This window comes from Ranitomeya imitator, chromosome 10, assembly GCF_032444005.1.
Source record: "Ranitomeya imitator isolate aRanImi1 chromosome 10, aRanImi1.pri, whole genome shotgun sequence".
NCBI classification, from domain to species: Eukaryota; Metazoa; Chordata; class Amphibia; order Anura; family Dendrobatidae; genus Ranitomeya; species Ranitomeya imitator.
The window spans coordinates 2,618,318-2,642,793 of NC_091291.1; the positions used below are offsets into that span (position 1 = coordinate 2,618,318).

At 53.1% G+C, this 24,476-nt stretch overlaps 1 protein-coding gene across 2 annotated transcripts in view; it reads right to left on the bottom strand.

Moving 5' to 3' along the window:
- RAP1GAP (RAP1 GTPase activating protein) overlaps positions 1-22,560 on the bottom strand; it is a 135,837-nt gene extending 113,277 nt beyond the window's left edge. The window contains exon 1 of one of the 2 annotated variants that reach the window (XM_069741644.1): positions 22,404-22,560. In XM_069741644.1, coding sequence (XP_069597745.1) covers positions 22,404-22,447 — 44 coding nt within the window. In that variant the 5' untranslated portion in view covers positions 22,448-22,560. The remainder of the gene's footprint in view (positions 1-22,403) is intronic. The other variant, XM_069741646.1, reaches the window with a different exon arrangement.
- Between the last annotated feature and the right edge of the window lie 1,916 nt (positions 22,561-24,476).

Below are 24,476 nucleotides of genomic sequence, written 5' to 3' on the forward strand. Positions count from 1 at the left end.
TGCGCCACCAGACCGTACCCCCAGACTGCGCCACCAGACCGTACCCCCAGACTGCGCCACCAGACCGTACCCCCAGACTGTGCCACCAGACCGTACCCCAACACCATACCCCCAGACTGCGCCACCAGACCGTACCCCTACACCGTACCCCAAGACTGCGCCACCAGACCGTACCCCCAGACTGCGCCACCAGACTGTACGAGCAGACTGCGCCACCAGACCGTACCCCCACACCGTACCCCCAGACTGCACCACCAGACCGTACCCCCAGATCATAGCCCCAGACTGTGCCACCAGACTGCGCCACCAGACCGTACCCCCAGACCATAGCCCCAGACTGTACCCGCAGACTGCGCCACCAGACCGTACCCCCAGACTGCGCCCCCAGACCGTACCCCCAGACTGCGCCCCCAGACCGTACCCCCAGACTGCGCCACCAGACCGTACCCCCACACCATACCCCCAGACTGCGCCACCAGACTGTACCCGCAGACTGCGCCACCAGACCGTACCCCCAGACTGCGCCACCAGACCGTACCCCCAGACTGCACCACCAGACCGTACCCCCAGACCATACCCCAAGACTGTGCCACCAGACCGTACCCCTACACCGTACCCCCAGACTGCACCACCAGACCGTACCCCCAGACCATACCCCCAGACTGTGCCACCAGACTGCACCACCAGACCGTACCCCCAGACCATACCCCAAGACTGTGCCACCAGACCGTACCCCTACACCGTACCCCCAGACTGCACCACCAGACCGTACCCCCAGACCATACCCCCAGACTGCACCACCAGACCGTACCCCCAGACCATACCCCCAGACTGTGCCACCAGAGAGTACCCCAGGACTGTGCCACCAGACCAAACCCCAAGACTCTGCCCCCACAGCCAACAATGTCCCCATCCCCAGTAAGTCCCACTGTGTGCACCACAAGTGTCGGCCGGGAGCGCATACATCAATGGCGGTGGCCAGTCAGTGACAAGATGTCCGCCGCCGGAGCTCCGTGTCCCAGATTCCTGTCAGGCTCGGGCGTCTCGGCCTTCCTACGTCTCTTCCCATCGTCCCCACAACTCAGGATCTTTCTCCCCCGGAGCGGAGCGGGATTTACATGTTGTCATAGTAACAGGATTAAAGTCTCATGGAGGGAGCCGACGATTACGAGCGCAGCAGGGGTCCGGCGACGACTTCATGTGTTCTGTCAGAAAAGGAACAGGGAGACCCCGCAGGAGCGACGCTGAGCTCTGGGGACCACCTGCCTGCGAGAGGACGCTCCTCCGCGTCCCCCAGAACCTGAGAGACTGGCGAATCCTCAGAGTGACACAAAAAAACGTACCGACCCCAGAGCGACAGAACATGGCGTCCTGAGGCTGAAATGTGCCGGCCGGGGTGTAAGGGCAGCAGCTCGTGCCCACCCTGTGATAACAAGTCAGCCATGGACGACGAACTACTAAAACCTCCTCCGGGAAAATCACCGAAAAGACCCGCGGATCCGGATCAGAGGGGTCCACAGAACCGACCACATCGGCCTGTGCCGGGGGAGAGGGCAGTCTACTGTAGAGACCTCACCTGCCTGTGCCGGGGGGAGAGGGCAGTCTACTGTACAGACCACACCTACCTGTGCCGGGGGGAGAGGGCAGTCTACTGTAGAGACCACATCGGCCTGTGCTGGGGGAGAGGGCAGTCTACTGTAGAGACTACATCGGCCTGTGCTGGGGGAGAGGGCAGTCTACTGTACAGACCACACCTACCTGTGCCGGGGGGAGAGGGCAGTCTACTGTACAGACCACATCTGCCTGTGCCGGGGGAGAGGGCAGTCTACTGTAGAGACCACATCGGCCTGTGCTGGGGGAGAGGGCAGTCTACTGTACAGACCACATCGGCCTGTGCTGGGGGAGAGGGCAGTCTACTGTACAGACTACACCTGCCTGTGCTGGGGGAGAGGGCAGTCTACTGTAGAGACCACACCTACCTGTGCCGGGGGAGAGGGCAGTCTACTGTAGAGACCACACCTGCCTGTGCCGGGGGGAGAGGGCAGTCTACTGTAGAGACCACACCTGCCTGTGCCGGGGGGAGAGGGCAGTCTACTGTACAGACCACACCTACCTGTGCCGGGGGGGAGAGGGCAGTCTACTGTAGAGACCACACCTACCTGTGCCGGGGGAGAGGGCAGTCTACTGTAGAGACCACACCTGCCTGTGCCGGGGGGAGAGGGCAGTCTACTGTACAGACCACACCTACCTGTGCCGGGGGGAGAGGGCAGTCTACTGTACAGACCACACCTACCTGTGCCGGGGGGAGAGGGCAGTCTACTGTACAGACCACACCTGCCTGTGCTGGGGGAGAGGGCAGTCTACTGTAGAGACTACATCGGCCTGTGCTGGGGGAGAGGGCAGTCTACTGTAGAGACTACATCGGCCTGTGCTGGGGGAGAGGGCAGTCTACTGTAGAGACTACATCGGCCTGTGCTGGGGGAGAGGGCAGTCTACTGTAGAGACCACATCGGCCTGTGCCGGGGGAGAGGGCAGTCTACTGTACAGACTACACCTGCCTGTGCCGGGGGAGAGGGCAGTCTACTGTAGAGACTACACCTGCCTGTGCTGGGGGAGAGGGCAGTCTACTGTAGAGACCACATCGGCCTGTGCTGGGGGAGAGGGCAGTCTACTGTAGAGACTACATCGGCCTGTGCTGGGGGAGAGGGCAGTCTACTGTAGAGACTACACCTGCCTGTGCCGGGGGAGAGGGCAGTCTACTGTACAGACCACATCGGCCTGTGCTGGGGGAGAGGGCAGTCTACTGTACAGACTACACCTGCCTGTGCCGGGGGAGAGGGCAGTCTACTGTAGAGACCACATCGGCCTGTGCTGGGGGAGAGGGCAGTCTACTGTAGAGACTACACCTATCTGTGCTGGGGGGAGAGGGCAGGCTACTGTATAGACCACATCGGCCTGTGCCGGGGGAGAGGGCAGTCTACTGTATAGACCACATCGGCCTGTGCCGGGGGAGAGGGCAGTCTACTGTACAGACTACACCTATCTGTGCTGGGGGGAGAGGGCAGGCTACTGTATAGACCACATCGGCCTGTGCCGGGGGAGAGGGCAGTCTACTGTACAGACCACATCGGCCTGTGCTGGGGGAGAGGGCAGTCTACTGTAGAGACTACATCGGCCTGTGCTGGGGGAGAGGGCAGTCTACTGTAGAGACTACATCGGCCTGTGCTGGGGGAGAGGGCAGTCTACTGTAGAGACTACACCTGCCTGTGCCGGGGGAGAGGGCAGTCTACTGTACAGACCACATCGGCCTGTGCTGGGGGAGAGGGCAGTCTACTGTAGAGACCACATCGGCCTGTGCTGGGGGAGAGGGCAGTCTACTGTAGAGACTACACCTGTCTGTGCTGGGGGAGAGGGCAGTCTACTGTACAGACTACACCTGCCTGTGCCGGGGGAGAGGGCAGTCTACTGTAGAGACCACATCGGCCTGTGCTGGGGGAGAGGGCAGTCTACTGTATAGACCACATCGGCCTGTGCCGGGGGAGAGGGCAGTCTACTGTACAGACTACACCTATCTGTGCTGGGGGGAGAGGGCAGGCTACTGTATAGACCACATCGGCCTGTGCCGGGGGAGAGGGCAGTCTACTGTACAGACCACATCGGCCTGTGCTGGGGGAGAGGGCAGTCTACTGTAGAGACTACATCGGCCTGTGCTGGGGGAGAGGGCAGTCTACTGTAGAGACTACATCGGCCTGTGCTGGGGGAGAGGGCAGTCTACTGTAGAGACTACATCGGCCTGTGCTGGGGGAGAGGGCAGTCTACTGTAGAGACTACATCGGCCTGTGCCGGGGTGTAAGGGCAGCAGCTCGTGCCCACCCTGTGATAACAAGTCAGCCATGGACGACGAACTACTAAAACCTCCTCCGGGAAAATCACCGAAAAGACCCGCGGATCCGGATCAGAGGGGTCCACAGAACCGACCACATCGGCCTGTGCCGGGGGAGAGGGCAGTCTACTGTAGAGACCACACCTGCCTGTGCCGGGGGGAGAGGGCAGTCTACTGTACAGACCACACCTACCTGTGCCGGGGGGGAGAGGGCAGTCTACTGTAGAGACCACATCGGCCTGTGCTGGGGGAGAGGGCAGTCTACTGTAGAGACTACATCGGCCTGTGCCGGGGGAGAGGGCAGTCTACTGTAGAGACTACATCGGCCTGTGCCGGGGGAGAGGGCAGTCTACTGTACAGACCACACCTACCTGTGCCGGGGGGGAGAGGGCAGTCTACTGTACAGACCACATCGGCCTGTGCTGGGGGAGAGGGCAGTCTACTGTACAGACCACACCTACCTGTGCCGGGGGGGAGAGGGCAGTCTACTGCAGAGACCACATCGGCCTGTGCTGGGGGAGAGGGCAGTCTACTGTACAGACTACACCTGCCTGTGCCGGGGGAGAGGGCAGTCTACTGTAGAGACCACATCGGCCTGTGCTGGGGGAGAGGGCAGTCTACTGTACAGACCACACCTACCTGTGCCGGGGGGGAGAGGGCAGTCTACTGTATAGACCACATCGGCCTGTGCTGGGGGAGAGGGCAGGCTACTGTAGAGACTACATCGGCCTGTGCTGGGGGAGAGGGCAGTCTACTGTAGAGACTACATCGGCCTGTGCTGGGGGAGAGGGCAGTCTACTGTACAGACCACATCGGCCTGTGCTGGGGGAGAGGGCAGTCTACTGTACAGACCACACCTACCTGTGCCGGGGGGGAGAGGGCAGTCTACTGCAGAGACCACATCGGCCTGTGCTGGGGGAGAGGGCAGTCTACTGTAGAGACCACACCTGCCTGTGCCGGGGGAGAGAGCAGTCTACTGTAGAGACTACATCGGCCTGTGCTGGGGGACAGGGCAGTCTACTGTAGAGACCACACCTGCCTGTGCCGGGGGGAGAGGGCAGTCTACTGTAGAGACCACATCGGCCTGTGCTGGGGGAGAGGGCAGTCTACTGTAGAGACCACACCTGCCTGTGCTGGTGGAGAGGGCAGTCTACTGTAGAGACTACATCGGCCTGTGCTGGGGGAGAGGGCAGTCTACTGTAGAGACCACACCTGCCTGTGCCGGGGGGAGAGGGCAGTCTACTGTACAGACCACACCTACCTGTGCCGGGGGGGAGAGGGCAGTCTACTGTAGAGACTACATCGGCCTGTGCTGGGGGAGAGGGCAGTCTACTGTAGAGACTACATCGGCCTGTGCTGGGGGAGAGGGCAGTCTACTGTAGAGACTACATCGGCCTGTGCTGGGGGAGAGGGCAGTCTACTGTAGAGACCACATCGGCCTGTGCTGGGGAGAGGGCAGTCTACTGTACAGACCACATCGGCCTGTGCTGGGGGAGAGGGCAGTCTACTGTAGAGACTACACCTGCCTGTGCCGGGGGAGAGGGCAGTCTACTGTACAGACCACATCGGCCTGTGCTGGGGGAGAGGGCAGTCTACTGTAGAGACTACATCGGCCTGTGCTGGGGGAGAGGGCAGTCTACTGTAGAGACCACATCGGCCTGTGCTGGGGGAGAGGGCAGTCTACTGTACAGACTACACCTATCTGTGCTGGGGGGAGAGGGCAGGCTACTGTATAGACCACATCGGCCTGTGCCGGGGGAGAGGGCAGTCTACTGTACAGACTACACCTGTCTGTGCTGGGGGGAGAGGGCAGTCTACTGTAGAGACCACACCTGCCTGTGCCGGGGGGAGAGGGCAGTCTACTGTACAGACCACACCTGCCTGTGCCGGGGGGAGAGGGCAGTCTACTGTACAGACCACACCTACCTGTGCCGGGGGGGAGAGGGCAGTCTACTGTAGAGACCACATCGGCCTGTGCTGGGGGAGAGGGCAGTCTACTGTAGAGACTACATCGGCCTGTGCTGGGGGAGAGGGCAGTCTACTGTAGAGACTACATCGGCCTGTGCTGGGGGAGAGGGCAGTCTACTGTAGAGACTACACCTGCCTGTGCCGGGGGAGAGGGCAGTCTACTGTACAGACCACATCGGCCTGTGCTGGGGGAGAGGGCAGTCTACTGTACAGACTACACCTGCCTGTGCCGGGGGAGAGGGCAGTCTACTGTAGAGACCACATCGGCCTGTGCCGGGGGAGAGGGCAGTCTACTGTACAGACTACACCTGTCTGTGCTGGGGGGAGAGGGCAGGCTACTGTATAGACCACATCGGCCTGTGCCGGGGGAGAGGGCAGTCTACTGTAGAGACTACACCTGCCTGTGCCGGGGGAGAGGGCAGTCTACTGTACAGACCACATCGGCCTGTGCCGGGGGAGAGGGCAGTCTACTGTAGAGACTACACCTGCCTGTGCCGGGGGAGAGGGCAGTCTACTGTACAGACCACATCGGCCTGTGCCGGGGGAGAGGGCAGTCTACTGTACAGACCACATCGGCCTGTGCCGGGGGAGAGGGCAGTCTACTGTAGAGACTACACCTGCCTGTGCCAGGGGAGAGGGCAGTCTACTGTAGAGACCACACCTGCCTGTGCCGGGGGAGAGGGCAGTCTACTGTAGAGACCACACCTGCCTGTGCCGGGGGAGAAGGCAGTCTACTGTAGAGACCACACCTGCCTGTGCCGGGGGAGAAGGCAGTCTACTGTAGAGACCACACCTGCCTGTGCCGGGGGAGAAGGCAGTCTACTGTAGAGACCACACCTGCCTGTGCCGGGGGAGAGGGCAGTCTACTGTAGAGACCACACCTGCCTGTGCCGGGGGAGAGGGCAGTCTACTGTGGAGACTACATCTGCCTGTGCCGGGGGGAAATCTAGTGTAGACATAAACTGCACCCTCCGGTCAGGCACACTCTCGGTCAGGATCCCGTGTAATTTTATGATCTCGCTGATGAAAATCTGCGCCAAGGTCTTGTCGTTAGGAAGAGCGGGTAGCACAATAAAATGTGACCTCTTCCTGAGTCTGTCCACCACCGCCACCAATGTTACAGTATTACCTGCCAACACGGGAAGATCAGAGATACAAGCCACCGATACATGAGTCCAAGGCGTATCGGGAATGGTTGGAGAGAACCAGACGCCGAGTATGAGAGGTCTTAGAACCTTAGAACTCCCGGACATCCTGATGTACCCCTGACCACCAATAACGCAGAGTAAGAAGATCAGCGGTGGCTTTATTACCGGGACGTCCAGCCAAGATCAAATCATGATGTTCACTAAGGACTCTCAGCCGGAGACTTGCAGGTGCAAACAGTTGACCTACAAGGCAGCGGGGCGTCCGTCCCCCTGAGCCTCAACAACCTCTCTTTCTAGGTCGGAGCATATACACACCATCACCACCCCTTTTTGTAGTATAGGAACCAGTCCACAATTATCTCAACCCCCAGGAAAACGAGAGGAGGCATCCGCCTTAATGTTCTTGTTCCCTGGCCTATACAGTACAGACCAAAAGTTTGGACACACCTTCTCATTTAAAGATTTTTCTGTATTTTCATGACCATGAAAACTGTAAATTCACACTGAAGGCATCAAAACTATGAATTAACACATGTGGAATTATATACTTAACAAAAAAGTGTGAAACAACTGAAATTATGTCTTATATTCTAGGTTCTTCAGAGTAGCCACCTCTTGCTGTGATGACTGCTTTGCACACTCTTGGCATCCTCTTGATGAGCTTCAAGAGAATGCCCACTTGATTGCCAAGAGTTCCCCTTTACCAATGTCATAATTTCTCTCTGCCGGTGTCAGTTTTCTATTAAAGTATGCACATGGACGCCGTTTATCAGGAGACCCTGTGACAATACAGCCCCCACCCCCACTTCAGATGCGTCAACTTCTACAATATATGGCTGAGAGACGTCAGGCTGTATGAGGATCAGCGCAGATGTAAACCACTCCTTCAAGGTATCAGTGCCTCCCTGACCGGACTGGACAACTTGGAAAAGCCCATCCCCTTCCTGGTCGTATCCGTTGAAGGTTTGCGCACTGCTGAAAATTTTTTGATAAACTTATGGTAGTAGTTAGCAAAACCCAAAAACCTTTGTAACGGCTTCAAATCCTCAGTACAATCCCAATTAAGTACCACCCAGACTTTTGCTGGATCCATGCGACAACCGGTGGAAGATAAAACACATCCAAGGAAAGAGATCTCCTCAACGAAGAACATACAACAAATTATATGTCAAACCCGAGAAGTGTATCTGAGTATCTGTAAGACCTGCCTGACATATATCTGATGTGACTTAAGGTCAGGTGAATAAATTAATATGTCATCAAGATAGATAATCATGAATCTGACTACCAGGTAAATAAAGATGTAATTTACAAAGTGTTAAAAGATGGCGGGCGCGTTTGTCAATCCAAAAGGCATCACCAGATTCTCATAGTGTCCTTCAGGTGTATTGAAAGCTGTTTTCCACTCATCCCCCACTTTAATGTGGATGAGATTATACACCCCATTGAGTTTAATCTTAGAGAACCATTTTGCTCCTACAATCTGATTAAAGAGGGCCGGGATGAGAGTGAGCAGATAAGGATCACAGACAGTGATTGTATTAAGTTCCCTGAAACCTGGGCAAGGGCGTAACCCCCCCATCTTTACAAAAAAAGAAACCCGCGTGTGATGAGGGAGCAGCCGCCATCTTGGATATGGGGCATAATGCTGGCCTATCAGAGATTGGCCTGACTCCATTTTGTCCCATATCAGAATTCACCTGGTCACACGTCTGCAGGGATGAGCACTCCTGCCCCCACCTTTTTCCTACTTTAATGAAGACCCTTTAGTATGGTAATGGGCTGAGACCAGTGTAGCAGGCAGCTAGCACTTCAAAGCTTGAATGAGGAAGCCACGCCAGCAGGGGGCATGGAGGTGCCTGGGGGCTCAATTAAAGTATACATGTCAGATGGCTACAGGAGGACGAGTCTTGTCTTCCCAGCCAGACCATCTACAATATGAAATTATGAATTATGGACGCATCGTCCGAGGTACAGGCTCATAAAAAATATCCTCATAGCCCTGAAGAAATTGCACATCTGACAGTGCAACTCCCGGGTCAGTGAGGGTTCTGGAACCTGAGATATAGAGATCAGCCTCCCAGTGATCGAATGAGTCCAGGTTTGATCCCTGTACGGCTGGCAGAACAAACCATATGTGCCGGTACCGCCCGTGTACTGATCCGATCATCCTGAGAGAAGTTAGTCCATTTATTAGGTATTGGGAATAGATTCTGCAGGGAAGCTGAAGTGTGGAGATTGTTAGCCTACCCAGGTACAGGGGGGAGGGACACAGAAGGATTAAGAGCTGAGGACACATGGAGAGTCAGACACAGCAGAAGAAGATGATGATGAAATAAGGAACAGGGCATGTCCGCCAGAGGGGAGCAAGCACATGCTTTTTGGGGGCTGCCCAGTAACCAGAAGTCTTGTACCTGTGGAACGCAGTGCTCCCCGACCTCCACAAACGACCTTCAACCTGGTAAATTGACCTCCAGCTTTATACCTCTAAGCCTTGTACTATTATTGTTATATTTTACTCTGACTGTAACTCTTGGTGTATTTTTATTGTATATTCCTTGTAATTATCTAGTGCACCCTTAAGGCAATTAAACCATAAATTAATTTTGGGCTGATCATTTTATCATTCTGATTGCGAATCTTAGAATACCCAGCGTGGGTAACAGGGCAGTCTCCCCGGCGGCCATTTGCTCTAGGTGCAGTTCCCTTATTGACCTGGGAGACAAAGCGGCGCCAGGGAGCTGTGCCTGTGTAGTTACATCATGGATTGGTGACGTGGGAGGAACCAGTTTCCTTCACTCCGCAGCAATGGGGGAGGAGGATGGTCTGATATGACCCTTAGCCAGGCTTTCCGTGATGTAGTCCTTCATAACCTGTCTCTCTGAACCAGAGATATTATAGAGTCTGCTCTTGGCCAGCTTGACACCAGGAACAAGATTAATGGCACAATCATAAGGACGATGAGGAGGAAGTTCTTGGCACCCCTGCTCCGAGAACACATCCCCCAAATCTGACAGGTAACTCGGCATAGACTGGGTACCCACCCTAGAAAACTGGGTACCCAAGCAGTGTCCTTGACAATACTCACTCCATTTAACTACATCCTGTGTCTGCCAATTACCGGGTTGTGCAGAGCGAGCCAAGAAAGTCCCAGTACACAGGAGAGGGCAGACCCTCTAGCACCTAACAGTCTATAACCTCAGAGTGCAAGACCCCACCTGAAGCTGTAAGTCAAGGACGACTTGAGTACAACCCCCCTGTCTCAAGGGTGTGGAGTCAATGGCGATTATAGGTCTGGACAGAGTATGTGGATTGAGGCTTTGGAGCTGGACGGACCTAGCATCGATCAAGAAACCCCGCCCCAATGTCCAGAAAGGCAGAAATATCCATCTTATAACCACCGAGATGGATCTCAGCTGGCAGAAAAAATTGTGCCCTACCCACAGAGGAGATACAGTGGGGCAAAAAAGTATTTAGTCAGTCAGCAATAGTGCAAGTTCCACCACTTAAAAAGATGAGAGGCGTCTGTAATTTACATCATAGGTAGACCTCAACTATGGGAGACAAACTGAGAAAAAAAAATCCAGAAAATCACATTGTCTGTTTTTTTATCATTTTTTTTGCATATTATGGTGGAAAATAAGTATTTGGTCAGAAACAAACAATCAAGATTTCTGGCTCTCACAGACCTGTAACTTCTTCTTTAAGAGTCTCCTCTTTCCTCCACTCATTACCTGTAGTAATGGCACCTGTTTAAACTTGTTATCAGTATAAAAAGACACCTGTGCACACCCTCAAACAGTCTGACTCCAAACTCCACTATGGTGAAGACCAAAGAGCTGTCAAAGGACACCAGAAACAAAATTGTAGCCCTGCACCAGGCTGGGAAGACTGAATCTGCAATAGCCAACCAGCTTGGAGTGAAGAAATCAACAGTGGGAGCAATAATTAGAAAATGGAAGACATACAAGACCACTGATAATCTCCCTCCATCTGGGGCTCCACGCAAAATCCCACCCAGTGGGGTCAGAATGATCACAAGAACGGTGAGCAAAAATCCCAGAACCACGCGGGGGGACCTAGTGAATGAACTGCAGAGAGCTGGGACCAATGTAACAAGGCCTACCATAAGTAACACACTACGCCACCATGGACTCAGATCCTGCAGTGCCAGACGTGTCCCACTGCTTAAGCCAGTACATGTCCGGGCCCGTCTGAAGTTTGCTAGAGAGCATTTGGATGATCCAAAGGAGTTTTGGGAGAATGTCCTATGGTCTGATGAAACCAAACTGGAACTGTTTGGTAGAAACACAACTTGTCGTGTTTGGAGGAAAAAGAATACTGAGTTGCATCCATCAAACACCATACCTACTGTAAAGCATGGTGGTGGAAACATCATGCTTTGGGGCTGTTTCTCTGCAAAGGGGCCAGGACGACTGATCCGGGTACATGAAAGAATGAATGGGGCCATGTATCGTGAGATTTTGAGTGCAAACCTCCTTCCATCAGCAAGGGCATTGAAGATGAAACGTGGCTGGGTCTTTCAACATTATTATTATTATTATTATTATTATTTATTATTATAGCGCCATTTATTCCATGGCGCTTTACATGTGAGGAGGGGTATACATAATAAAACAAGTACAATAATCTTGAAAAATACAAGTCACAACTGGTACAGGAGGAGAGAGGACCCTGCCCGCGAGGGCTCACAATCTACAAGGGATGGGTGAGGATACAGTAGGTGAGGGTAGAGCTGGCCGTGCAGCGGTTTGGTCAATCGGTGGTTACTGCAGGTTGTAGGCTTGTCGGAAGAGGTGGGTCTTCAGGTTCTTTTTGAAGGTTTCGATGGTAGGCGAGAGTCTGATATGTTGTGGTAGAGCATTCCAGAGTAGGGGGGATGCACGAGAGAAATCTTGTATGCGATTGTGGGAAGAGGAGATAATAGGGGAGTAGAGAAGGAGATCTTGTGAGGATCGGAGGTTGCGTGCAGGAAAGTACCGGGAGACGAGGTCACAGATGTATGGAGGAGACAGGTTGTGGATGGCTTTATATGTCATGGTTAGGCTTTTGTACTGGAGTCTCTGGGTGATGGGGAGCCAGTGCAGGGATTGACAGAGGGGAGAGGCCGGGGAATAGCGGGGGGACAGGTGGATTAGTCGGGCAGCAGAGTTTAGAATAGATTGGAGGGGTGCAAGAGTGTTAGAGGGGAGGCCACAGAGCAGGAGGTTACAGTAGTCAAGGCGGGAGATGATGAGGGCATGGACTAGGGTTTTTGCAGATTCTTGGTTTAGGAATGTGCGGATCCGTGAAATATTTTTGAGTTGGAGGCGGCAGGAAGTGGAAAGGGTTTGGATATGTGGTTTAAAGGAGAGATCAGTGTCAAGGATTACCCCAAGACAGCGGGCTTGTGGGACTGGGGAGAGTGGGCAGCCGTTTACTGTAATGGATAGGTTCGTTGGGGAGATCGCGTGAGATGGGGGAAAGATGATGAATGACATGACAATGATCCAAAGCACACCACCTGGGCAACGAAGGAGTGGCTTCGTAAGAAGCATTTCAAGGTTCTGGAGTGGCCTAGCCAGTCTCCAGATCTCAACCCTATAGAAAACCCTTGGAGGGAGTTGAAAGTCCGTGTTGCCAAGCGAAAAGCCAAAAACATCACTGCTCTAGAGGAGATCTGCATGGAGGAATGGGCCAACATACCAACAACAGTGTGTGGCAACCTTGTGAAGACTTACAGAAAACGTTTGACCTCTGTCATTGCCAACAAAGGATATATTACAAAGTATTGAGATGAAATTTTGTTTCTGACCAAATACTTATTTTCCACCATAATATGCAAATAAAATGATAAAAAAAACAGACAATGTGATTTTCTGGATTTTTTTTCTCAGTTTGTCTCCCATAGTTGAGGTCTACCTATGATGTAAATTACAGACGCCTCTCATCTTTTTAAGTCGTGGAACTTGCACTATTGCTGACTGACTAAATACTTTTTTGCCCCACTGTATGTACACCTGGGTTGCTAACCTCTCCGCAACCCGGGCTCCTTATTTTTCCCGCAGCTGTTAACCATGAGATAGGGAAGGACACGTGTCCATGAAATGGCCATTTTTACCACAGTAAAAACACTCCCCTTTACGCCAAACAACAGACAGCTTTCCAAAACGAGTTGCCCACCCAACTGTATGGGTTCCTCAGATGCCTCAGACCAGGTTTCCCTTGGCTTCGGACCTCCCACACATTGGGGTGTCTGTCTATGTCTCTGGCAAAGATGGCGATCCACCCAGATAGCCAGAGACATGGCCTCAAGGAAAACTGGAGTCTCATACAGGGCTAGGGCATCCTTCATCCTTACTGATAGCTCTTCAGAGAGCTGGCTACGGAGTGTGGAGTCATGGGCAGCACGGTGGCGCAGTGGTTAGCACAGCAGCCTTGCAGCGCTGGGGTCCTGGGTTCTAATCCCACCCAGGACAACATCTGCAAAGAGTTTGTATGTTCTCTCCGTGTTTGCGTGGGTTTCCTCCGGGCACTCCGGTTTCCTCCCACATTCAAAAGACATACTGATAGGGATTCTAGATTGTGAGCCCTATCGGGGACAGTGATGATAATGTGTGCAAAAAAAAAACTGTAAAGCGCTGCGGAATATGTTAGCGCTATATAAAAATAAAGATTATTATTAAAGATTATTATTCCACTTAGGGTACATGAACCACCTCCGAAACTCAGAGCAAAACTCCTCCCCCGACCAGTCTCCCTGCTGGAGCTTACTTAGTGTGGACTCAGCCAGGAAACCGCGGTCAGGCAGTGGCGTAGGAAGGGGGGTGCGGGGGGGGGGCGGTCCGCCCCGGGCGGCACAATGCGGGGGGCGGCCGGCGCTGCAGGAGAAGAAAAAAAAAAAAAAAAGACGCCCCTTTAAATCTTCGGGCGGCGCCGTCCGCCGCCACGACCAGGGCCAGCTCCCCCCACCCCCGGGTCCCGCCCCCGCCCCCGCCCCCCGCTCTAATACTCACCTCTCCTGGTTCCTGCGGCTTCAGCGTCCTCTGACTCTGCGACGTCTCAGAGCAGAGGGCGCGATGACGTCACTACTGTGCGCGCCGCTCTGCCTCTCTGTCCTGAGCGTCGCAGAGCCGGAGAGACGCTGACTGCACCGGACCTGCGCTGGGAACGGGAGAGGTGAGGATTTTACTTTTTTTTTTTTTTTTCTTTATGTCTGACTGTCTGGGGCTGGGGCAATGCTGGAGACCATGGGGCAGATTGCTGGACACACTGGGGCAATACAGGAGACCATGGGGCAGATTGCTGGACACACTGGGGCAATACTGGAGACCATGGGGCAGATTGCTGGACACACTGGGGCAATACAGGAGACCATGGGGCAGATTGCTGGACACACTGGGGCAATACTGGAGACCATGGGGCAGATTGCTGGACACACTGGGGCAATACAGGAGACCATGGGGCAGATTGCTGGACACACTGGGGCAATACAGGAGACCATGGGGCAGAATGCTGGACACACTGGGGCAATACAGGAGACCATGGGGCAGATTGCTGGACACACTGGGGCAATACAGGAGACTATGGGGCAGATTGCTGGACACACTGGGGCAATACAGGAGACCATGGGGCAGATTGCTGGACACACTGGGGCAATACAGGAGACCATGGGGCAGATTGCTGGACACACTGGGCAATACAGGAGACCATGGGGCAGATTGCTGGACACACTGGGGCAATACTGGAGACCATGGGGCAGAATGCTGGACACACTGGGGCAATACTGGAGACCATGGGGCAGAATGCTGGACACACTGGGGCAATACTGGAGACCATGGGGCAGAATGCTGGACACACTGGGGCAATACTGGAGACCATGGGGCAGAATGCTGGACACACTGGGGCAATACTGGAGACCATGGGGCAGATTGCTGGACACACTGGGGCAATACAGGACACCATGGGGCAGATTGCTGGACACACTGGGGCAATACTGGAGACCATGGGGCAGAATGCTGGACACACTGGGGCAATACTGGAGACCATGGGGCAGAATGCTGGACACACTGGGGCAATACTGGAGACCATGGGGCAGAATGCTGGACACACTGGGGCAATACTGGAGACCCTGGGGCAGAATGCTGGACACACTGGGGCAGTACTGGAGACCATGGGGCAGAATGCTGGACACACTGGGGCAGTACAGGAGACTATGGGGCAGATTGCTGGACACACTGGGGCAATACTGGAGACCATGGGGCAGATTGCTGGACACACTGGGGCAGTACTGGAGACCATGGGGCAGAATGCTGGACACACTGGGGCAGTACAGGAGACCATGGGGCAGATTGCTGGACACACTGGGGCAATATAGGAGACTATGGGGCAGATTGCTGGACACACTGGGGCAATACTGGAGACCATGGGGCAGATTGCTGGACACACTGGGGCAATACAGGAGACCATGTGGCAGAATGCTGGACACACTGGGGCAATACAGGAGACCATGGGGCAGATTGCTGGACACACTGGGGCAATACAGGAGACCATGGGGCAGATTGCTGGACACACTGGGGCAATACTGGAGACCATGGGGCAGAATGCTGGACACACTGGGGCAATACAGGAGACCATGGGGCAGATTGCTGGACACACTGGGGCAATACAGGAGACCATGGGGCAGATTGCTGGACACACTGGGGCAATACAGGAGACCATGTGGCAGAATGCTGGACACACTGGGGCAATACAGGAGACCATGGGGCAGATTGCTGGACACACTGGGGCAATACAGGAGACCATGGGGCAGAATGCTGGACACACTGGGGCAATACAGGAGACCATGGGGCAGATTGCTGGACACACTGGGGCAATACTGGAGACCATGGGGCAGATTGCTGGACACACTGGGGCAATACAGGAGACCATGGGGCAGATTGCTGGACACACTGGGGCAATACTGGAGACCATGGGGCAGAATGCTGGACACACTGGGGAAATACTGGAGACCATGGGGCAGAATGCTGGACACACTGGGGCAATACAGGAGACTATGGGGCAGATTGCTGGACACACTGAATACTGGAGACCATGGGGCAGATTTCAGGACACATTGAGGCAATGCTGGAGACCCTGGGCAGACTTCTGGACATACTGGGGCAATACTGGAGACCATGGGGCAGATTGCTGGACACACCGGGGCAATACTGGAGACCATGGGGCAGAATGCTGGACACACTGGGGCAATACAGGAGACCATGGGGCAGATTGCTGGATACACCGGGGCAATACTGGAGACCATGGGGCAGAATGCTGGACACACTGGGGCAATACAGGAGACCATGGGGCAGATTGCTGGACACACTGGGGCAATACTGGAGACCCTGGGGCAGATTTCTGGACACATTGAGGCAATGCTGGAGACCCTGGGGCAGACTTCTGGACACACTGGGGCAATGCTGGACACTGGGGCAGATTGCTGGACACACTGGGGGTAATATGCTGGACACACTGGGGCAATGCTGGACACTGGGGGTAATATGCTGGACACAGTGGGGCAGACTGCTGGACACACTGGGGAAAGGCTGGACACTGGGGCAGATTGCTGGACACACTGGGGGCAGTGCTGGACACACTGGGGGTAATATGCTGGACATACTGGGGCAGATTGCTGGACACACTGGGGGTAATATGCTGGACATACTGGGGCAGATTGCTGGACACACTGGGGGTAATATGCTGGACACACTGGGGCAGATTGCTGGACAACATGGGGGTAATATGCTGAACACACTGGGGGCAGGACTTGAGGCATGGGCAGAATGTAGATACGGGGCATGATTGGAGACACGGGGCAGGATTGGATCATGGGGCAGGACGGATACGATGGAGGCTGGTGGGGCAGGATGGGGAGATCATATGGGGTAGAATGGATACTCATGAGGGCAGGATGCGAGAACATATGGCTGGAGCCAGGAATGAGAAACGGGGCCAGGGTGGGGAATATTATTACCATAGGGGCTAATTAAGGGATATTATTACTGCAGTGATGTATTTATTTTATTTTTTGAGTATACTGTTTTAAATGGGGGGGCGGTCCTGTTACTGTGCAGAGTGACACTATATCACCTTTTTTTCTTCATGTGATGTAATGTAGAAGTTGTGAAAAATTAAGTAATGTGTTCTGCAAGCGGAGCTCGAGATAACTGTGTTATTTCCTGCAGAAACGAGTCCTGGCTGGAAGGAATGATGGCGGTCTGTGCTGGATGAAAGATGAAGGACTTCACCTAGAGACGTCACTGGTGAGTCAGTGTTACCTATACACTGACACTATACACTGTATACTATATAGAGGTCCTGTGTATAATGTCACCAGTGATCTCTGTATTACCTCTACACAGACACTGCATACTAAGTACAGATCTCCTGTGAATACTGGCACTTATGGTGATAGTATTGTGGGGTTTTTTTTATTACTGATCAGTATTGTAGTATTCAGTCACTATGTGGTGGTAATATGTGGTCTGGAAATGGTGTTGTGGTATTTGTCCCTTGTATGTAGTATTATTCGGTCACTATGTGGCCTGGTCATGGTGTGGTGGTATTAAGTCACAGGTGTGGCATGTGGGGGTGACACCATTAGGCCCAGTTTAAGTTCTACAAAACAGGAAAACCGTTTTTGGTAACCTTTGTGTGTATTGAGCCGGGGGGGGGGGGGGGGGGGGGGCGCCAAACTCGGGAACAGCCCCGGGCGGCAAAAGCTCTAGCTACGCCTCTGCGGTCGGGGTCATCGAATATAAGACCCAGCGCCCCAAAAAATTCCTCCACCGTCTGGAGTGAGATGGGAGAGAGAATGCCCATGCTTTGGGTCACCCTGAAGGAGCGAGATTATTATCCCCACCCGTTGCTCCTCGGTTCCTGAGGAACAAGGACGTAACCTGACGTATAGTTTACAGGCCTCCCTGAAAACAACCACCTCGTCACGTCCCCCGTAGAACCTGTCAGGCAAAGCTATCTTGTCTCCACTAAGGGCTGCCTGGGAGTCACGGTCCCCAAACCTGATGTATTAAGGTGCTGCAAAACCACAGTGCGTAGATCTGCCACCTCCAGAGCAGTGATAGGATTCATCATGAAGCAAAAAAACGGTTTCAGTCAGAACTAATGTCACAACTCTTTTGTTGGGTGTCCCGCGACCAGTGGCTCCTTCCCTGTCCCTAATGCTAGGAACGCCCTAGCTCGCTGTGGTCCACGGATTACCTCTGATGCTGAAGATACCAGGGCCACGTACTTTGCCTTAGTTCTTGAATCCTCCGTCAGTCTGTACCCTTCCCCCACTCAGGGAAGAGGGGAGTAGTAGTGTACCGTAAAATACCAACCAGACTAACATGGTAACAGGGATGAAGGAAAATATTAATAATACAAATATACTCACACATATAGCAGAGGAATGTATCGGGGAGTGGAGGATGGGGTTAAACCAAAGTAGGAGAAGAAAGGGAGTTATCACACACTCAAAACCAAGCAACAGTCACAGATAGATCTGTGGCACCCCAGGAGTACGGTTGCCACAGTGGCATTGCCTCCCTCACAGAAAGTAATGTCATACCTGGAAGCAAGGAGGGGTCCCCTTACCAGGTGTCAGTAGGAGAGAAGTAGAGCAGAACCTGAAGAGTGGAGCTGTAATTATTATTATTATTATTATTATTATTATTATACATTTTTATAGCGCCATTTATTCCATGGCGCTTTACATGTGAATACGGGGCAAATATAGACAAATACATTAAACATGAGCAGATAACAAGGCACACGAGTACATAAGGAGGGAGGACCCTGCCCGCGAGGGCTCACAGTCTGCAGGGGGTGGGTGAGGATACACTAGGAGAGGGAAGAGCTGGCTGTGCGGCTGTTCAGTAGGTTGAGGATCACTGCAGGCTGTAGGCTTGTCGGAAGAGATGAGTCTTCAGGTTCTTTTTGAAGGTTTCTATGGTAGGCGCAAGTCTGATGTGTTGGGGTAGAGAGTTCCAGAGTATGGGGGAGGCACGGGAGAAGTCTTGGATGCGGTTATGGGAAGAAGAGATGAGAGGGGAGTAGAGAAGGAGGTCTTGGGAGGACCGGAGGTCGCGTGTAGGTAGGTACCGGGAGACCATGTCACAGATGTATGGAGGAGACAGGTTGTGGATGGCTTTGTATGTCAGTGTGAGGGTTTTGAACTGGAGTCTCTGGGCGATAGGAAGCCAGTGAAGGGCTTGACACAGGGGAGAGGCTGGGGAATAGCGGGGGGACAGGTGGATTAGTCGGGCAGCAGAGTGTAGGATGGATTGGAGCGGTGCCAGAGTGCTAGAGGGGAGTCCAGAGAGTAGGAGGTTGCAGTAGTCGAGGCGGGAGATGATAAGGGCATGCACTAGCGTTTTTGCAGTGTTGCGGTCAAGGAAAGCACGGATCCGGGAAATATTTTTGAGTTTGAGACGACAGGAGGAGGCAAGGGCTTGGATATGTGGCTTGAAGGAGAGGGCAGAGTCGAGGATCACCCCGAGGCACCGGGCGTGTGGGACTGGGGATAGTGAGCAGCCATTGACATTGATGGATAGGTCTGGTGGAGGGGTAGAGTGAGATGGGGGAAAGATGATGAATTCTGTTTTGTCCATGTTCAGTTGTAGAAAGCGAGCAGAAAAGAAGGCTGAAATGGCAGACAGACAGTGCGGGATTTTGGTAAGCAAGGAGGAGAGGTCCGGTCCGGAGAGGTAGATCTGCGTGTCGTCAGCGTAGAGATGGTACTGCATACCGTGGGATTCTATGAGCTGTCCCAGGCCGAAAGTGTAGATGGAGAAGAGTAGGGGTCCTAGAACAGAGCCTTGAGGAACACCGACTGACAAGGGGCGAAGTGAGGAGGTGGTGTGGGGGAGGGAGACACTGAATGTTCGGTCTGTCAGATATGACGAGATCCAGGAAAGGGCCAAGTCTGTGATGCCAAGGGATGAGAGGATTTGTAGCAAAAGGGAGTGGTCTACAGTGTCAAAGGCAGAAGACAAGTCCAGGAGAAGGAGGACAGAGTAGTGTCGCTTGCTCCTGGCAGTTAGTAGGTCATTGGTGACTTTAGTTAGGGCAGTTTCAGTTGAGTGATGGGGACGGAAGCCTGATTGTAACCGATCAAAGAGGGAGCAGGAGGAGAAGTGGGAGGACAGTTCAAGATGGACGTGTTGCTCCAGCAATTTGGAGGCATAAGGGAGAAGAGATATCGGGCGATATCGAATTAAACTCGCCCCAGAGCTGAGCGCTAGGAACCGGATACAGGAGTCCGTGATTGCGTGGGTACTGAAGTCCCGGCAGCTAAATCCGGAGGGCAGGGGACTGTAGGTCTCCTGGCCCCATCTAATACACGGCGGCACAGCAGCATACCAGAGCCTGGAGCTGACACAAAGGAGCGGCACCTGTGACAGGCTTGAGCTGCCTGCCATGCGGGAAACGGTGCTAGCCAGGGCCCAGATTATATAGGGGATTAGAGTGGCTAAAGTGAACATCTGAGAGCCTTAATGCAGGAAAGCTTCCGGGAGCTCTCAACCGAGCAGATTAACCCCTGCACTGCTAGAAGAAACCTGCACCGTTTAATATGACGGTGAAGTGCTTCTAATCAGTGCAGGAGTAGGAGAAATCAGACGCTGCGCTCTTCTAGCTCCTCTGTCCCGGTAAACCTGTCACTATAACACAGTGATAACTCCCTGAGTACAGATAATGTAGTAGATGTCACCTGCAGTCCTATGTAACACCACAGATAACACAGTGATAACTCTCTGAGTACAGATAATGTAGTAGATGTCACCTGCAGTCCTATGTAACACCACAGGTAACACAGTGATAACTCTCTGAGTACAGATAATGTAGTAGATGTCACCTGCAGTCCTATGTAACACCACAGATAACACAGTGATAACTCTCTGAGTACAGATAATGTAGTAGATGTCACCTGCAGTCCTATGTAACACCACAGATAACACAGTGATAACTCTCTGAGTGCAGATAATGTAGTAGATGTCACCTGCAGTCCTATGTAACACCACAGATAATGCAGTAGATGAGGCTCTCTGTGCTGTATACAGAATATTATATATTATCAGCGCTGTGACTGTCACATTTATACACTGGGCTCTTAGGATGTACCTGCCCTGCTCACCCCACTCGCCCGCCTGCTCACCCCACTCGCCCGACCTGCTCACCCCACTCGCCCGCCTGCTCACCCCACTCGCCCGCCCTGCTCACCCCACTCGCCCGCCCTGCTCACCCCACTCGCCTGCCTGCTCACCCCACTCGCCCACAGGCCCCTTCCACCATTTCCGGGACATAGCGGGTGACGCTCAGAACTTTCTGTACTTTCTTATATAATGTGCCATCTTTTTTACATAACAATATGAAGCGATAATAAGTGCGGTGATTACGTGAGTCATCAGAGGCGTCTGTGGGAGGCAGGTGACAGATGCAGCCTGGGAGGGAGGGAGAGATGATTCCACCAAACCTCACACACCATCACTGGAGCCCCGTAACCAGCATAAGACAAGAACACAAGGAGCCTAAACCATGAGAAAACCTCCTCAGGGGCGGGGCCTCACGGGGAGGAGCCATCTCAGCCAATCACAGTGAGAGGCTTCTTTAATGGCTGATATATTGGGGTGTTAATGAAACGCTCAGGATCGTGATCAGTGTCAGCCCAGACCCCAGAGATGACATCCAGTCTGGGCCCTGTAAAGCCGAGACCCTCCACGCCCCCCGCCCTGTCTATTACCAGGGGTGCACACAAATGTAACGAGCTGCCGCCAGGGCATGGGCCGAGACCCTGTATAGTGGCAGCTCCAGGGGGTCGTCATCAGTGGGCAACCAAGTCTGCTCCACCTGCACGGACCCCCGGGTCAGGCTGATAACGGAGAACACCACATACGCCTCTGACCGTCAGCAGCAGTCCCATGTAAATGAGTCAGCCGGACGGAGGAGTAGCTCTGCCCCGGGCCGATTACACTGCACCCAGACTGACACACAGTAACAAAGCCTCAGCTGTGACCGGCCAGCAGAAGGTTCCCAGTCACTGACGGTAAAAGCAGAACCAGATTCTACACAGCCCCGGACTCTCATGTCAGCAGCTCCGCCATGTCTGGAGCCGCCGCCCGAGGCACAGGACGGTGGCGGGAGGTCTGTGCCCGACTGTGCTGAACTCCGACTGATCCCTGCCACCTGCATTCGGCCAACAGCCCCCAATAATCCTGGGCACCGGGGGGGGACACAGGAGATCGGTGGGATCTACAGACATCGTCTCTAACTGCAGCCAATACAGGGTTAACAGAAGAGCGATGCTCTGCAGATCTGTACAGGGCAGCGGTGCAATACTCTGGGTGCGGGGTCTCTGCAGCAATTACCTTGTGTATCCCCCAAATGTGAAGCTTCTCTTCCTGTGATACATGGTGCGACTGAGGGTCCGGCTGTTGGGGGTCCGTCCACTGCCCCCAGACTCCCACCTCCATTCACTACAGAGGAGTTCGGGCCACAGATGGCGGCAGGGGACGAGCGGCGAATACAGAACGTCCCCGATAAAACCCAGCACGGACAGACCCCCGACCGCCCCCGAGAGGTCTCTAAGGCCACAGCTACATCCCACCACACCCGCCTGTCCTCAGCGCCAGACTGCAGGGGGAGCGGGGGGCGGCACGGCGAACAATGCCGCTACTGTGGCTGATAACAGGGAGTAATAGATCGCAGTCTCCTCCCCCAGTAATGGCTGATAACAGGGAGTAATAGATTGTAGGTCTTTTATTATATAGAAAATATTTCACGTGACACTAACTATGATACAAATAAAACACAACAGAACAGAACATAAGAACAAAGCTCCAATCAGACGACAACAAACGACAAAAGCCGCAAAGTAATAAACCAGAAACGGGAACAAAATGGAGAAAGTTCATGACCTACAAATCAGGGACGAGAAAGGAAAAATTCCAATAACATAATAAAAGCAAAACTAAAAGACAACAAACAAAATACTCATAACTTACATGAATACCGTAAAAATTATAAATAATAAATAGTATAAAATCATGTAAGACCCCCGGCCCAGCTTCATTCATACTACTATATACAACCCCAACTACATTCACACCGTCCTATATACAATATATACACTATAAACATTATACTAAACCAAACACTATACAACACCGCAAACACAACAAAACCCTGCTGGTCCCACTGCCTCACTACGGTGGTACCCGAACTCCTGGGGGGCCACACAAACTTCACCAGCCTGTTGAAAAGTATCTTAGCCAAAACCTTCCTGTCCACATTGAGAAGTGCTATAGGATGCCAATTCTCAATGCGTGATGGATCCTTACTGTCACGTACCCGCTTCTCAGAACGTGACTTGGGGTTGTGTCTGCAAGGGTTAATCTATCTCCCCACTCAGTCCAGCTTTCCACCTCTGTCCTATGCTGTAATGGGAGTATACATCACACACCGACCCAGGGCACACACCCGCTCATACACGCTGCCACCACTCACCGAATACACGGACGATGAGTCCCGGAAATATTACTACCACTGTCTGCCAATCATAAGGCTCACACACTTTAAGGCTATGGATTCTTTAGAGCATACAAGGTTCAACTTGTTAAAGTTTTATGCTTTACTACAAAAAGGTACAGTGCTTGCAATAAAAAGGGTATAAAAATATGGGAATAAAGAGTGACATACAGACATGCAAAAAAGTTATCACAATAAATGGGAGAAAACTTGCAGAAAAAATCTAACTTTGTAGTCTGCATCCTGCTCCCTGGGGGGGGGGGGGGGGTGGCGAATATGGACCGGTACACATCAGCTTGGCAATCTGTGAACACCCCCCTTGTGTGTAGGTCTAATTTATAGAGTAACCTTGGAGGTCAAATTTCTAGACCAGCCTCTCAGGTTAATATTTATAATTGCTTGTTTGTGACTGGACTGTGAACACTCCACCAATGAATATATTATTTCCTCTTAAATTCTTTGTGTTAGTTCTCACAGATTGATAGTGTCAAGCTGTAATTGACATCTCCCTTCAAAAGAGCTGGGAGGTGTGAAATGTTTCCCCTTCCTGTTTCTTAGCAAGACCCCCTGGCGAGATTGAATACAGTAGACTGCCCTCTCAGGATAACATGTGCTGTGACCCCTGTGAGACCTGCAGTCTCAGGACAGATGTTAAATTACTGCTAGTCATACATTCATACCTATACATATTTCACTACACCTCCCTCCTCATCAACGTGCATGGGGGTTGACTTACAGGTCAGCTCCCGAGCACGTATATGGTTCCACCCCACCTTGGTGAGACAGGCATTGCCATGATCAACTCCCTTCTTGTGCTGAATTGTGAAATCATATTGCTGAAGTATCAAACTCCATCTAAGCAATTTCCCATTGTCCCCAACTACTCTGTTGAGCCAACTCAGTGGGTTATGATC